The sequence below is a fragment of the Terrapene carolina genome, unplaced genomic scaffold, assembly GCF_002925995.2.
Source record: "Terrapene carolina triunguis isolate 2854851 unplaced genomic scaffold, T_m_triunguis-2.0 Scaffold32117, whole genome shotgun sequence".
Classification (NCBI taxonomy): Eukaryota; Metazoa; Chordata; order Testudines; family Emydidae; genus Terrapene; species Terrapene triunguis.
Genome location: NW_020696468.1, coordinates 22,545 through 36,081, shown reverse-complemented (window position 1 = coordinate 36,081; position 13,537 = coordinate 22,545). Strand labels below are relative to the sequence as shown.

The following is a 13,537-nucleotide window of genomic DNA, read 5'->3' as shown; positions in this document are numbered from 1 at the left end:
TTAATCAATAAGTAAAAAGTGATTTTATTAAATACAGAAAGTAGGATTTAAGTGGTTCCAAGTAGTAACAGACAGAACAAAGTGAATTACCAAGTAAAATAAAATAGAACACGCAAGTCTATGTCTAAGAAAACTGAATACAGATATAACCTCACCAGTTCCAATAAGCTTCCTTTTACAGACTGGTCTCCTGCTAGTCTGGGTCCAGCAAACACTCACATCCCCTGTAGTTACTGTCCTTTGTTCCAGTTTCTTTCAGGTATCCTTGGGGGTGGAGAGGCTATCTCTTTAGCCAGCTGAAGACAAAATGGAGGGGTCTCCCAGGGGTTTAATTAGACTTTCTCTTGTGGGTGCAGACCCCCCTCCTCTCGCCTATGCAAAGTCCAGCTCCAAGACGAGTTTTGGAGTCACATGGGCAAGTCACATATCCATGCATGACTCAGTTTTTACTAGCCAAGCCACATTCCTGGGAAGGTTTAGATGTGGATTGGCATCTTCAAGTTCATTGTTGGCTTAAGTGGTTTTTGATTGGGCATTTAATTTGCACTTTTCTCAAGGAGCTGACCAAATGCTCTACTAGGGTAGTTAAAATCTAGCCAGTACACAGCCAATATTCATAACTTCGAATACAAAAATGATACATGCATACAAATAGGATGAATACATGCAGTAGATCATAACCTTTACATAGATATGTTACATAGCATATGTAGCCTAAAACATATTCCAGTTATGTCACTGTCACAGGGTCAGCGCAGGCTCTCCCACTTTTGTGCCTGCACCCTGTGTTTAGACTGGTATAATAAAGACTGTTCACTCATTCTTTTGTTGTATCACACCAGTGTCTTTATTTACAGTGCTTGTGCAGTTACCAGATCCCCCAACAGTTCGTGCCCCAAAGATCCTCTCCAGGGTCTCCTGGCCCTTGAGGCTTCCTTGTTGGCAAGGAGACAGAGATACTGCCCTCCTGTCTCCTCCCAGGCTAGCCTCCTCACTGAGGTTTGCCCAGGGCTTTTATAGCCCTCTCCTGCCCCAGCCCAGCTGTCACTACTTAGCCCAGCATGTTCGTCTGAGCCAGCCCTTGTTAGGGCTTGCAGCTGGGCTCCCTGCTGAGTACCTGCATCTCTACACCTGGCCTACTGGCCAGTGAGCAGGCTGTAGCCAGCATTTTGGCAGGGCTTTAGAGGGGGTTTTACCCCTGCCCTGCCACAGTCACATATACAATCATAAGCATATTCCACAAAGCCGTATGGGGGGCACCGTCACAGAGGACATACTGTATTACCATATGTGTGGGCATCCATCTTTTTAAGCATCTTCTTGCATAGCTCTAACTCATCTTTGATCGGCTAGTATTGACTGCACTGTGAAATCTGAAGATAGAGGACAGGGAGAAGGCCCAGTACCTGCTAGGACTTTCCTTAGACATCTTCCATAAGAGTTAGATTGTGTCTTTAAGCCCAGCCTTTAGTGAGGATTGGTGTGTAAGCTACATCACCCCTGTAAGTTGTCCCAGGCAGTCATGTGCCTTAGAGATACTCCTGAGACACAATCCCTCCCTTGCTTACCCCTTCTTCTGTAGAGGTAGCAATTTGCCTATATCAGCCAGAAAATTCTGGCACACAACCTGCCTCTCACATTGGCACAGCTGTCTCACCTCCTCCAGCGGACAGTAGTGGATGTACAGCACCTACTCACACCTGTGCATCTGGAGCCAATGTCCAGTCTTCCCAGAAGGGGCATAAATTGGGGAGTCCTCATTTCCCTGCATGGTATGTAGCCCATGTCACAATCTATCCCTAAATCAGCTGGAGAGGAAGTTTTGAGGATTGGGATAGGAAGGGAGAGATATTCTTAGTATGGATGGGTCCTGCGGGTGAGGAACTATTTATAGTGTCCTGATATATTCTCATCTGCATATCTACAATCAATGGACACTTGAATGTGATGTCCAGTCTTGGACCCAGGAACAATCATTGACCTCCTTAAAGCCAATAGATTTGCAAAGCACCTTCCCTCTTGCTCAACAGAAGGAGCAATCAAGCCCCTTTATGTAATAAAGACAGTAAAGGCACTAGGCTGCATGGTAGGTCAGAGCCAAGTTGTGTGGACTGAGGGTTTTCCCTGTGGGCAAATGCAGGAGAGGAAGTCTTTTGCTGTCAAACTTATGAGATACACAGGAGAAGAACTCTACTACTGCAGCCCAGAAGGTCTGTGGGATGCGAGGCAAGTAATCCTGCAGAATATCTTCAACCTATCTGTCAGTATGCAGGTAAATTAGCTGTGTTCTACACATTGGGTAGGCATGTCTCCCTCTAGTGACAGGGCAACAAAGAGGAAAGCAGCTTGCTACTTCCAGCTGCATGAATTATTCCTCTAACTCAAGTGCTTTTGCTGATGGTCCTGGGTTCTATCTCTGCAGATGTCTCTAAGTGGAATCATTACATGTATAGTTCTGAAACTTGTAAACAACATGATGTGTGATATTACATTGCATTTGACATTGAGAGCATTTCCACTTAGAAATGTGTGAATAATGGATTCTTCAGTTCACTGGCAATTCCGAAAAATTGAGGAAAAAATAATATCACACTAAAAATAAGAGCTTCTGAAATTTTGAATGAATCAAAAAGATGGTTGAAATGATTTGGTGAAACCAACACAAAATACTGAAAAGAAAAGTTTTGGCAGAAAAATTTTGCCCAGTTCTATTCCCACTATCCCTTCCAACATGGGAGATCAGTGTTCCATGATTGAGGATATAAAAAAACTACTGATCCAGCAATGTAAGTATGGCTGAATGTCCCTTGTGCATGAGAAGAGGATGTCTCTCATGACTGTGACCAATGCTTTCTCTGTGTAATGTCCCCAACCAGCAGGGTTCCCTGATGTCAACAGTGAGTGGGTGGAGTTGGAGGTGGTTCTTTGCTAGGTTCTCAATTGATTGACTCAGCAATTGGATGTGAGACACTGGCTGTTAGCTTGCAAGATCAGAAACTCTCAGACCAGTTATGAAATTTCCTTGGAATATTTTGTGGCCTTGATTTTTCAAGTGGTTCTCCGTTTCTTTAGGAAACCTGCTCAGTCAGTGTTCTTTGCCCATAAAAAGGAGATAGGAAGCAATTAAAGTAGCAGAGCCCTGCTACCAACTTTATGAGACCTTTCCGTAACAAAGAGAAGAAATCGTGGTGGAAAGATTGCTGTGTTTGGCTCTACATAGTGTGAACATGGCATTTGGTGGCCAGGATTTAGGGCTGGATTGACTTGTTGGACATGGAACAGGAAATTACAGGGTACTTCTGAGTCTCTTAATAACAATTACACTGTTGCAAAATGTTCAAGTAATTGATTCCGCACGGAGCAACTGATAAGAAGCCAGAGGTAAGGAATTTCTCTAACAGATTTGCTTTACCACAGCTTCTGCAAAACTGTCATTCAAACCTTAGAACATCAGAGGGAAGGTGAGCATTTTGTGGGTGAAAATTATCCTCTTTTCTGCCCTCTGATGTTTTCTATATTTTCTTCCATTCCCACAGCTCTGCCCATGCCTGTCAATCCTACCCCCCCAGCCCTCTGCTATTCCAGATCTGGGTTTTGCCCCTGCCCTGCCAATGTGCTTTAATCCTGACTCACAAAACCGCTCCTACTATTGCCACCTTGGGCTCTCTGCCCCTTCCTCTCCCAATGTCTCTCAATCCTGAACTGCAGCCCTACTTCTATTCCAATCCTGATCTCCCCACAATATACACACACAGCTCTGCCACCTCACTCCTGATCTACTTGGGACTGCAGTCTCTGACATTCATTTTATCTTTTGCCCTGACGTTTCCAAAGAAGAAAGACCAGCCTTGTCACCCTCTGCACCAAAAATCCTCTAAAGTCTCCCCTTTGTATTTATCTGTGTGTGTATTTCTAATAAATGCTCATTGGTATCTGGATATTTCAGTTCAGAGGCACAGGGAGGGGCACTAATTACTAGCAAATCCAAGTTCCCACCATGATCCGGAGTCGCTAATACACATTCCTCTTATCTCTATTAGCAGGTGTGTTTACGAGAGAGAGATAAAGAGGGAGCTGGAAATTGTCATTCTGCAGCAGAGGTTTCAATATGACTGAGCTTATCACGACATCCCCGCTTCCTGGAAAGATAAGCCTGCGTTATTGCGTATTATTTAATGATTCCAGTAGCTTTAATGACACAGACCTAGATGCAGATCAGGATCGATGTTTCATTCCGATAGTTGTGATCAGCTCTATTTCTCTGTTCATTTGCCTGGTCGGGCTGGTGGGGAACGGGATGGTTCTTTGGTTCCTCGGCTTCCGCATTAAGAAGGACCCCTTCACCATCTACATCCTCAACTTGGCCATTGCTGACTTTGGTTTCCTCCTGTGCATGGTTGCCTTCTTAATTATTATCATCTTATATTTACATATGGACTTTCTTGGAGGGTTTGTCATCATAAAGGCAATCCAGTGGGTGGCGCTGTTTATATACAACACTGGCCTGTATCTCCTGACAGCCATCAGCGTTCAGAGATGTCTGTCCGTCCTTTACCCCATCTGGTACCGATGTCACCGTCCAAAAAACCTGTCTTCCATTGTGTGTGCTCTGCTCTGGGCTCTCTCCATCCTGGTGACTGGACTGGAGTGCTATTTCTGCATCAATGACTACGACTGTTCCAAAATGACCATATTCAGCTGTGTCTTGAGTTTCCTGATTTTCACTCCACTCATGGTTCTGTCCAGCCTGACCCTGTTCATCAAGGTGCGGTGTAGCTCACAGCGACACCAATCAACAAAGCTCTATATTGTCATTATGGTCACCATCCTTTTCTTTCTCATGTTCGCCCTTCCACTGAGGGTCATAGTGCTGATGGCCTTCCTTAGTCACACCATGATACACCTCTTTGTTATGTCTTTAGTTATCCTGCTGCCCTGCATGAACAGCAGCATCAACCCCTTCATCTACTTCTTAGTTGGGAGACACGGGAAACGGCAATTGAGAGAGCCCCTCAAGGAGGTTTTCCTGAGAATCTTCAATGAGGAGGCTGGTCCACAAGAGAAAAGGCCCACCAAACAAATAAAATAGCCAGCCACTGAGAATCTTACAGAGCATGTGCAAGGCGTGGTAGATCTTCAAAGTTAATGATGCTACCCTTGCAAGGACATTTCCGTTTAACGCTACAGCACTTTAATAAATGAGAAATAGAGCGAGTCAAAAAAATGTCCAGCAAAATATTTTTTCATTGGAAAACAGGGTTTTGTTGGCAATCAAAATTTTTCATGCAAAAATTTCAGCACCAACAAAATGTTTTGATTTGAAATTGTGGGTTCTTCCCCAACATCCAACAGTTTATGTAACTGTTTTCCAATGGGCAATGGAAGTGAGGAAACTTTTTCATTGTTTTACTGTTTGTTTACCTTTCCCTGGTTAAATTATAAAGGTAATTAAAAGTAAATTCGCCCTCTAACATTTTTTCACACTTCTGCATTGTGCTCCCAGCTGGTTCAGAATTTATCAGTGATAAAAGAGAGCAGCTTCAGATGCCACTGAGTTTAATATTTCCAATTTAATATTTCCAATTCATTGGTCCAGGCTGCTGAGAAAAGATACTTGCATGTGCATTATTGTGATTAAAAAGCACAATGGACAAGGGAGATGGGAGGTACAACAAAGCATACTAGGCCTCACAGGCAACTGTTGCAAGAAGCAGGTGGTTGTACATCAGGCAGTAATTTCATGACATCTGGAGGTTGGATGAGAATCAACAAAAATGATTGAGCCTGGTTTCACTGATAATTTTTAACAACAATACATCATTGGCTACAAACACACTCCTATGATTGGTTCTCTAAGACTACACACTCTGTGCACTTGCAATGTGCTATACACATTTTAACTTTCAGGACAGCTCTGTAGGAAATGATGATTTTCTCCACTTTCCAAACAGGGAACAGGAGGCCGAAAAAAGAGGGGTGACTAAGGGCTTGTCTAGAAAGAAAGAAAGAAAGAAAGAATCCTATTATAATTTCCACTTTTAGTATTTAGAGGGCTCTTATACAAAATCCAGCTATAGTCTCTTACAAGGATATGAATTCATGGTCTGTGCAAATACTTTGTAAGGTAGTGGAATTTTGTAGCCCAGAATTGGTAAGTAAATTGACTAACTTCCCTCAATATAGATTGTAGGGTTTGCAAGGGGCCAATCTCTACCTCATGTCACTTAGGGCCAACACATCTTTTTTCCATCTTAAAGGGAGGATTGTTTCATAATAAGCCTTAAAAATAGTCTTGTTCGGCCACATTATTCAGCACTGTCCAGCAGCAGTGTTTAGCACCCCTATGCCCTGTTACCTCTTCAAAGTTAAGTCATGAGTAGAGCTGGCTGGAAATGGATGTTGTAGACATTTTTTTACTATTATTTTGTTGATTTTTCATCAACCTGAGTCAAAACACTTTGGTTGGCTAAACTCAACAAAAAAAATGTTTCAAGTCAATTTGACACTAAATTGCATCTACCTAGGGTGCCATGGAGCCTCATAGGAGTTGTAGTTTGCGTGCTTCACTACCCCATTCTCTCCGATGGGCCTGGCTCCTTGCTTGGACTACACATCCCATGATGCACCATGGTATCTCCACTGAGGGGGTGGAAATTCTGATTCTGACTCAGCTCCACTCTTGAAATAATTAATGAATCTTTATAATCTTTATAAAGAATCTTTAATGAATGCTTTATATGAAGCAGCAAAATACAGCCAGTGATTCAAATTTAGGACTTCCATTTCTGTACTTATTCCTTTAGGCCATATGTGTGCCTCATATATTAGGTACATGAAGTCTCCTTGAAGTATGTTAGTAGATATGCTTGCATTCATCTTAATGTTCAGGTTCAGGGTGAAAAAGTGAATCCAATTCTCTTTAATTTAGGTCTATTCAATTTCTGATTACCATGGGTTTTCACATCAGACAATACCCAAAGTTACATGAAGTAAACAGAGAAAATAATAAACTCAGCCCAAGGATTTTTCTTTATTATCTCACCAACATTTTTGCTGCACTGACACCTGTCAAGAAACTGTTACTCGGCCTAATAACCTTTTCAGGGCGTCCTTCACCTCCTTGTTCCTCAGGCTGTAGATAAGAGGATTCAGCATGGGGATCACAACAGTGTAGAACACTGAGACCACTTTGTCCCGGTCCAGCGAGTAACTGGAAATTGGCCTGACATACATAAAGACTGTGGTGCCATAGAATATCATGACAGCTGTCAGGTGGGAGGCACAGGTGGAGAAGGCTTTGCGTCTGCCCCCAGTGGAGCGAATCCTCAGGATGGTGGAGATGATATAGATATAGGAGACCAGAATCTCCAATGAGGTGACGATGCCGTGAAATGTACCAAAAGTGTAAAGCACTATCTCATTGCTGTAGGTATCAGAGCAGGAGAGCTGTATCAGTGGGGGGATGTCACAGAAGTAATGATTGATGACATTAGAGCTGCAGAAGGACAGTCTAAAGGTGGAGATAGTTTGTGCCAGTGCATGGACAAAGCCAATGAGATACGAGCCAGCCACCAGCTGGGCACAGACTCTGCGGGACATGCTGACGGTATAGAGTAGTGGGTTACAGATGGCCACGTAACGGTCATAGGCCATCACGGCCAACAGGAGGCATTCAACGCTCGCTGTGAGCACAAAACAGAACAGCTGTGCAATGCACCCACCAAATGAAATGGCTCTCCTCTCAGTTAGGAAATCCACCAGCATCTTGGGGGTGATGGTTGAGGAGTAGCAGAAATCCACAAAATCCAAATTACTGAGGAAATAGTACATCGGGGTGTGGAGCCGGGGGTCGAACCTGATCAACATGATCATCCCGAGGTTTCCCACCAGGGTGATCAGGTACATCACTAAGAAGAGCAGAAAGCAGATGGCCTTCATCTCTGGACTTTCTGTTAGTCCTGAGAGAACAAACTCAGTCACCAGGGTGTGATTTTCCCCAGCCATTTTGTCCGCACAGGCGTTATCTGCTGATTGACTCTTCCTGATTGACCAAAGAGAGAACTGATGAGCCCCAATTTATCTTCTAGATAACCAAGGTACTTATATGGTCCTCATTACCATAGCATCTAACCACCTAAACATATTTAATGAATTTGTCCTCACAACAACCCTATGAGGTAGGGCAGATGGGAAACTGAGGCACGGAGTAGCTAAATGACGTGTCCAAGGTCACACATACAGACTGTGGCAGGGATGGGACTTGCTCCCTGGTCTCTTAAGGCTCAAGATAGTCCACTGCACCATCCTCACTCTCACTGTGCCCAACACAGCAATTCAGCCTTGCTGGGAAAGATGCACTAAGCATCATCCCTACAGCTCACTGCACATCCCTGCCTCTCCACCCCAATGCAGCTGCAGTTGGATGTGTCCAGCTGTGAGCAATGTGATCCAAATGTTCATGAAGGGCAAGGGCCATCTTCCTGAAACAGATAATCTCAGCATTAACTCAAGGACCTTTGAGGGTTTTCACCTTCCTCTGCAGCATGAGGCATGGATCATGTGCTGGGATCACCTGGGCCTGGCTCATCCAATCAATTCCCTGCCATTTCAGGAGCCTTGGGCATTGATGGCACCTTGGTCTCTCCTGTTCTCTGTCTGTGGTACCACATTAGTCCCCTGAGGACTGAAATGCTTTAGTCTAACTGAAGTCTTTGGGCTTTATATAGTAATATCTGGGTAAAATTTAAGGGCCTGCAATGTACTGAAGGCCAGACTGTATATGGTCCCTTCTGGCTTTAAAGTCAATGAAACTATGAATCTCAGGCATCACTTTTAGCCATTCAGAACTCCAACAGGAAAAAGTGAGTGGCTTCTTTGCTATAATAACATGATGGCAGGAGGTTAATAGTTTGGCCAAACCAGCAGTAGAACTCAACCCCCAGCAGAGGGTGAGGTATGAAAACTCCTTTTTATTGGCCTGATCCAAAGGCCGTTGAAGTCAAGGGGTGACTTTCTATTGATTTCACTGCACATTGGATTGGCACAATGGTCATTTTCTGCTGAGAAATTAAATAGATCATGATTTACTACATGAAACACCCTTGGGTGGTAGGTAGCAAAAGCCTCCATGATTCTGACGGGGGGAGAATCACAAGTGAAGTGGGAATTATTGAAATTAATGACATCTGCCCTTTCTGGGATATTAGAAGCCAAAAAAGGCAAATAGCTGCTAGGACCTTGTGTCCACAACCCTTTCTGCTTCCTCCAGCAGGGCAAATTTGATACAGACAAAAGTATTCAATGGAACATAGAATTAACCATGGAACTCATTGCCACACAAGGGAAATAATGTAGTAATTTATGATTAGCAAATATAGTTACATTAATTACAAGGTTTACCAATCCCAGTTTTTCAAGGCATAATGTGAGCACCCTCTAGTGTCCAGATGAAATTCCCCACCACAGGGCTAAATTTTGCAGCCTGGATGCTGATGAGCACTTGAACTTACATAAGCAGCCCCACTAAGTCAATGAGGCAGGACTCGTATGATCAGGTGTACAAACTAGACTATAATACATACCATTTCACATTTAAAACTATTATGGAGCTGTTACATGTTTTTCAGTTGCATTTTCTACTATTGGAGAAGAAAATCTATACCTTTGTCACATCTCTCTTTCAAGATATTTGATATATATCAAGCTACTCTTTCTCTCTCCAGCTTTCCTAGAATCTTAGAAATTGGACCTACAGCATTAAGACACTTCAGGTCACATTTTCAAAGGTATTAGGTGCTGGAAGATTCAGATAGGCACCAAGTAGGATTTTCAAAAATGCCTATGCGGCTAAGATACCTAACTTCCAAAGATTTCAAAGGGAGTTAGATGCCTAAAAGCTTTTGAAAATTCCATTAGACACCTAACTGAATCTTCAGTCGGCACTGCATCATCATTCAGCACTGGTGAAGCCACATCTGGAGTATTACGTCCAGTTTGGGGCCCCCCACTACAGAAAGGATGTGGAAAAATTGAAGAGAGTCCAATGGAGAGCAACGAAAATGGCCAGGGGGCTGGGGCACATGACTTATGAGCAGGGCCGGCTCCAGCATTTTTGCTGCCCCAAGCAATTCTTCGATGGCAATTTGGCAGCAGGTCCTTCCCTCCGAGAGGAACTGAGGGACCCGCCACCGAATTGCCGCTGAAGAGCCGGACGTGCTGCCCCTTACCGTTGGCCGCCCCAAGCACCTGCTTGCTGCGCTGGTGCCTGGAGCCAGCTCTGCTTAAGAGGAGAGGCTGACGGAACTGGGCTTGCTTAGTCTGCAGAAGAGAAGAGTGAGGGGGGATTTGATAGCAGCCTTCAACTACCTGAAGGGGGGTTCCAAAGAGGATGGAGCTCTGCTGTTCTCAGTGGTGGCGGATGACAGAACAAGGAGAAATGGTCTCAAGTTGTAGTGGGGGAGGTCTAGGTTGGATATTAGGAAACACTATTTCACTAGGACGGTGGTGAAGCACTGGAATGAGTTACCTAGGAAGGTGGTGGAATCTCCTTCCTTGGAGGTTTTTAAGGCCCGGCTACACAAAGCCCTGGCTGGGATGATTTAGTTGGTGTTGGTCCTGCTTTGAGCAGGGGGTTGGACTAGATGACCTCCTGAGGTCTCTTCCAAACCTAATCTTCTATGATTCTATGATTCAGTCACTTACATATCTTCAAAAAGGGGAAAAAGAACTATAGACCAGTCAGCCTCACCTCGATAGCTGGGAAGCTACTAGAGCAATATATAAAACAGTCAATTTGCAAATACCTGGAGGATGAAGGGGTAACCACTAGCACCCCACATGGATTTACTAAAAACAAATAATGCCAAACCAGCTTGATTTCCTTCTTTGCCAGGGTAACTGGTTTGGTGGATGGGGGGAATTTGGTGAACATAATAGATCTGGATTTTAGAAAGGGCTTTTGACATAGTCCCACATGACATTCTGATAAGTAAGCTGGAGAAATGCGGGCTCAGTAAAACTACCTTTCAGTGGATACATAATTGGTTAAACAACCGCAGGAATAGCTATTAATGGAATGATGTTGGACTGGAAGGAGATCTCCAGTGGGGTTCAGCAAGGATCTGTTCTTTGTCCGGTGTTATTTAACATCTTTATTAATGGCACAAATGTAGGAATAGAGCATATTGAACAAATCTGCAGATGACACAAAGCTGGGGTGGTGGTATTTGCAAACACTTTGGAGGATAGAGCTAAAATATAAAGGGATTCAAAGGGATAAATTGGAGAACTGGGCTATAGAAAACAAAATGAAATTCAACAAAAACAAATGTAAGGTGCTACACTTAGGGAAGAAAAAACAAATGCACAAGTATAGAATGGGGGAAAACTGGCTTGGCAGCAGCACAGCTGAGAAGGATCTGGGAGTTGTGGTGAATCACAACCTCAACATGAGTCAGCAATGTGATGCTGTTGCAAAAAAAAGGAAATGGAATTTTGGGTTGCATTAGCAGAAGTATAGCATGCAAGTCACGGAAAGTGATAGTACTGCTCTACTCAGCACTGGTTAGACCTCAGCTGGAGTACTGTGTCCAATTTTGGTCACCAGTGTATAGAAAGGATGTAGAAAACTGGAAAGGTTCCAGAGGCGAGCAACGAAGTTGATCAAAGGGATGGAATACAAGCCATTTGAGGAAAGGCGGAAGGGACTGGGTATGTTTAGTTTGGAAAAGAGGAGATTAAGTGGGGACATAATAGGGCCTTCAAATACTTGAAATGCTGCCATAAAAAATATGGAGAAAAGTTATTCTCTCTTGCTTCAGAGGCAATGGGTTCAAACTACAGCAGAGCAAATTTAGATTAAATCTCAGGAAAAACTTCCTAACTGTAAGAACAGGAGGACAAAGGAACAGACTGCCTAGGGAAGGTTGTGGAAGCTCCTTCACTGGAGGTTTTCAAAAGGAGGCTGGATAGCCATCTGTCTTGGATGGTTTTGACACAACAAATGTTGCATCTTGTTAGGGGATTAGACCAGATGACCCATGCGGTCCCTTCTAACCCTATGGCTCTTTAATTCTATGAAAATCTGACCCTTTGTCCATCTTCAAGCAAAAAAGCATTTCCGATTTCACTAGTTGTCAGTTAACCTGGTTGATTAAACAAACTGTCTTTAATGAACTTACCATCAACCGCTTGCCATCTAGTCAGCAGGCTGGAAGGTACTTGCCTTTTCTAAAATGTCCAACTAAATTAATGAGACTCCTCTGCCAAGAATCCAGACTCTTTATCCGTTGTTGCTACTGGGCAGAGAATCACACCTAGCTGCAAAGGTTGCAATAATTTAACATGGTTCTGTTATAAGCTAAAATGCAAGACAGCATCACCATATCCCCTGGTTGTCAATAATTCTTGCTTAGATGATGCAAGACACTTATGTAGATACAGAAACTTTGGGACCTCAAACTCCCCCTAGATTCTTCCCTGCCGAAATGTCCTACAGAACAAAGCAATTAGTTTTGGAGTAGCCATTTCATTGCAATCCCTTTGTATTGATCTCAGGTCCAACATCCACCAGCTTTTCTCATCTCCGATTCTTCACTGCAGAGGTTCTTAAACATGTTCATCGTGGGGAGCCAATCTTAATTAATTGTCTCATGGGCACTTCCCCTCCTATCCAATAACATTCCTGCAGTGGCTACAGCAATTGCCTGTGTGGAAAAACAACATTAGTAAAGTATCTTAAGTATTTTTAACTGAGTTTTAATGCAATGTAGCAGCTGGAAACAAGGGAGACCTGCACCATGTCAGCAGTCTGGGCCCTGCAGATCACTCATTGTTAAGGCTAAGATTTTGTCATGGTTATTTTTAGTAAAGGTCACAGAGAGGTCACAGGCAATAAACAAAAATTCACAGAAGCCGTAACCTGTCTGTGACTTTTGCTGCTGAAGCTCCATGGTTTCCCCTGCTGGGAGCTGTGGGGCTGGTTCCTCCTCTGCCTGCGGCAGCTGGGAGCCTGTAATGGGGCTTGGCCACAGTTCGTCCCTCTGCGGGGCTGTGGGGTATCCCACCACCTCGCTCTAGTTCACTGTCAGTCCTGGTCCTGCGGTAGTAGGGGACAGCAAACCCACTGTTAGGGGCTCAGGCCCTTTAGGCCCTAGGTCAGGGCAGGGCAGCAACCAAACAGTCAGGAACTCAGGCCCTTAAGCAGGGGCTGAGTCAATAGTCCAATCAGGGCCGGCTCCAGGCACCAGGCACCCAAGCTGGTGCTTGGGGCGGCACCTGGAGGGGGGCGGCACGGCGCTCCGGCCGCCGGGGAGAGCGGGGCCACAGCAGGGCTTGCCGCCCTCCCCCCGGCCGCCGTGGGGAGAGCGGCGAGCCCCGGTAGGCTCGCCGCCCTGCGCTCTGGCCGCCGGCGGGGAGAGCCGAGCCCCAGCCGGGGCTCGCTGCCCTGCCCCCGGCGCTCTGGCCGCCAGAGGGGGAGAGCCGAGCCCCAGCCGGGGCTCGCCGCCCTCCCCCCAGGGCTCCGGCCGCCCTCCCCCCC

At 44.8% G+C, this 13,537-nt stretch overlaps 2 protein-coding genes across 2 annotated transcripts; one reads left to right on the top strand and one right to left on the bottom strand.

The window, feature by feature from the left end:
* Nucleotides 1-3,048: 3,048 nt before the first annotated feature.
* LOC112125030 (olfactory receptor 1038-like) lies at nt 3,049-8,004 on the bottom strand. Its single transcript, XM_024223491.1, has 2 exons — nt 7,084-8,004; nt 3,049-3,066 (listed from the first exon to the last, which is right to left on the bottom strand). The coding sequence occupies exons 1-2, from the start codon at nt 8,002-8,004 to the stop codon at nt 3,049-3,051; spliced, it is 939 nt and encodes a 312-aa protein (XP_024079259.1).
* On the top strand, nt 4,109-5,089 carry LOC112125029 (mas-related G-protein coupled receptor member H-like). Its single transcript, XM_024223490.1, has one exon. The coding sequence runs from the start codon at nt 4,109-4,111 to the stop codon at nt 5,087-5,089; it is 981 nt and encodes a 326-aa protein (XP_024079258.1).
* Nucleotides 8,005-13,537: the final 5,533 nt, after the last annotated feature.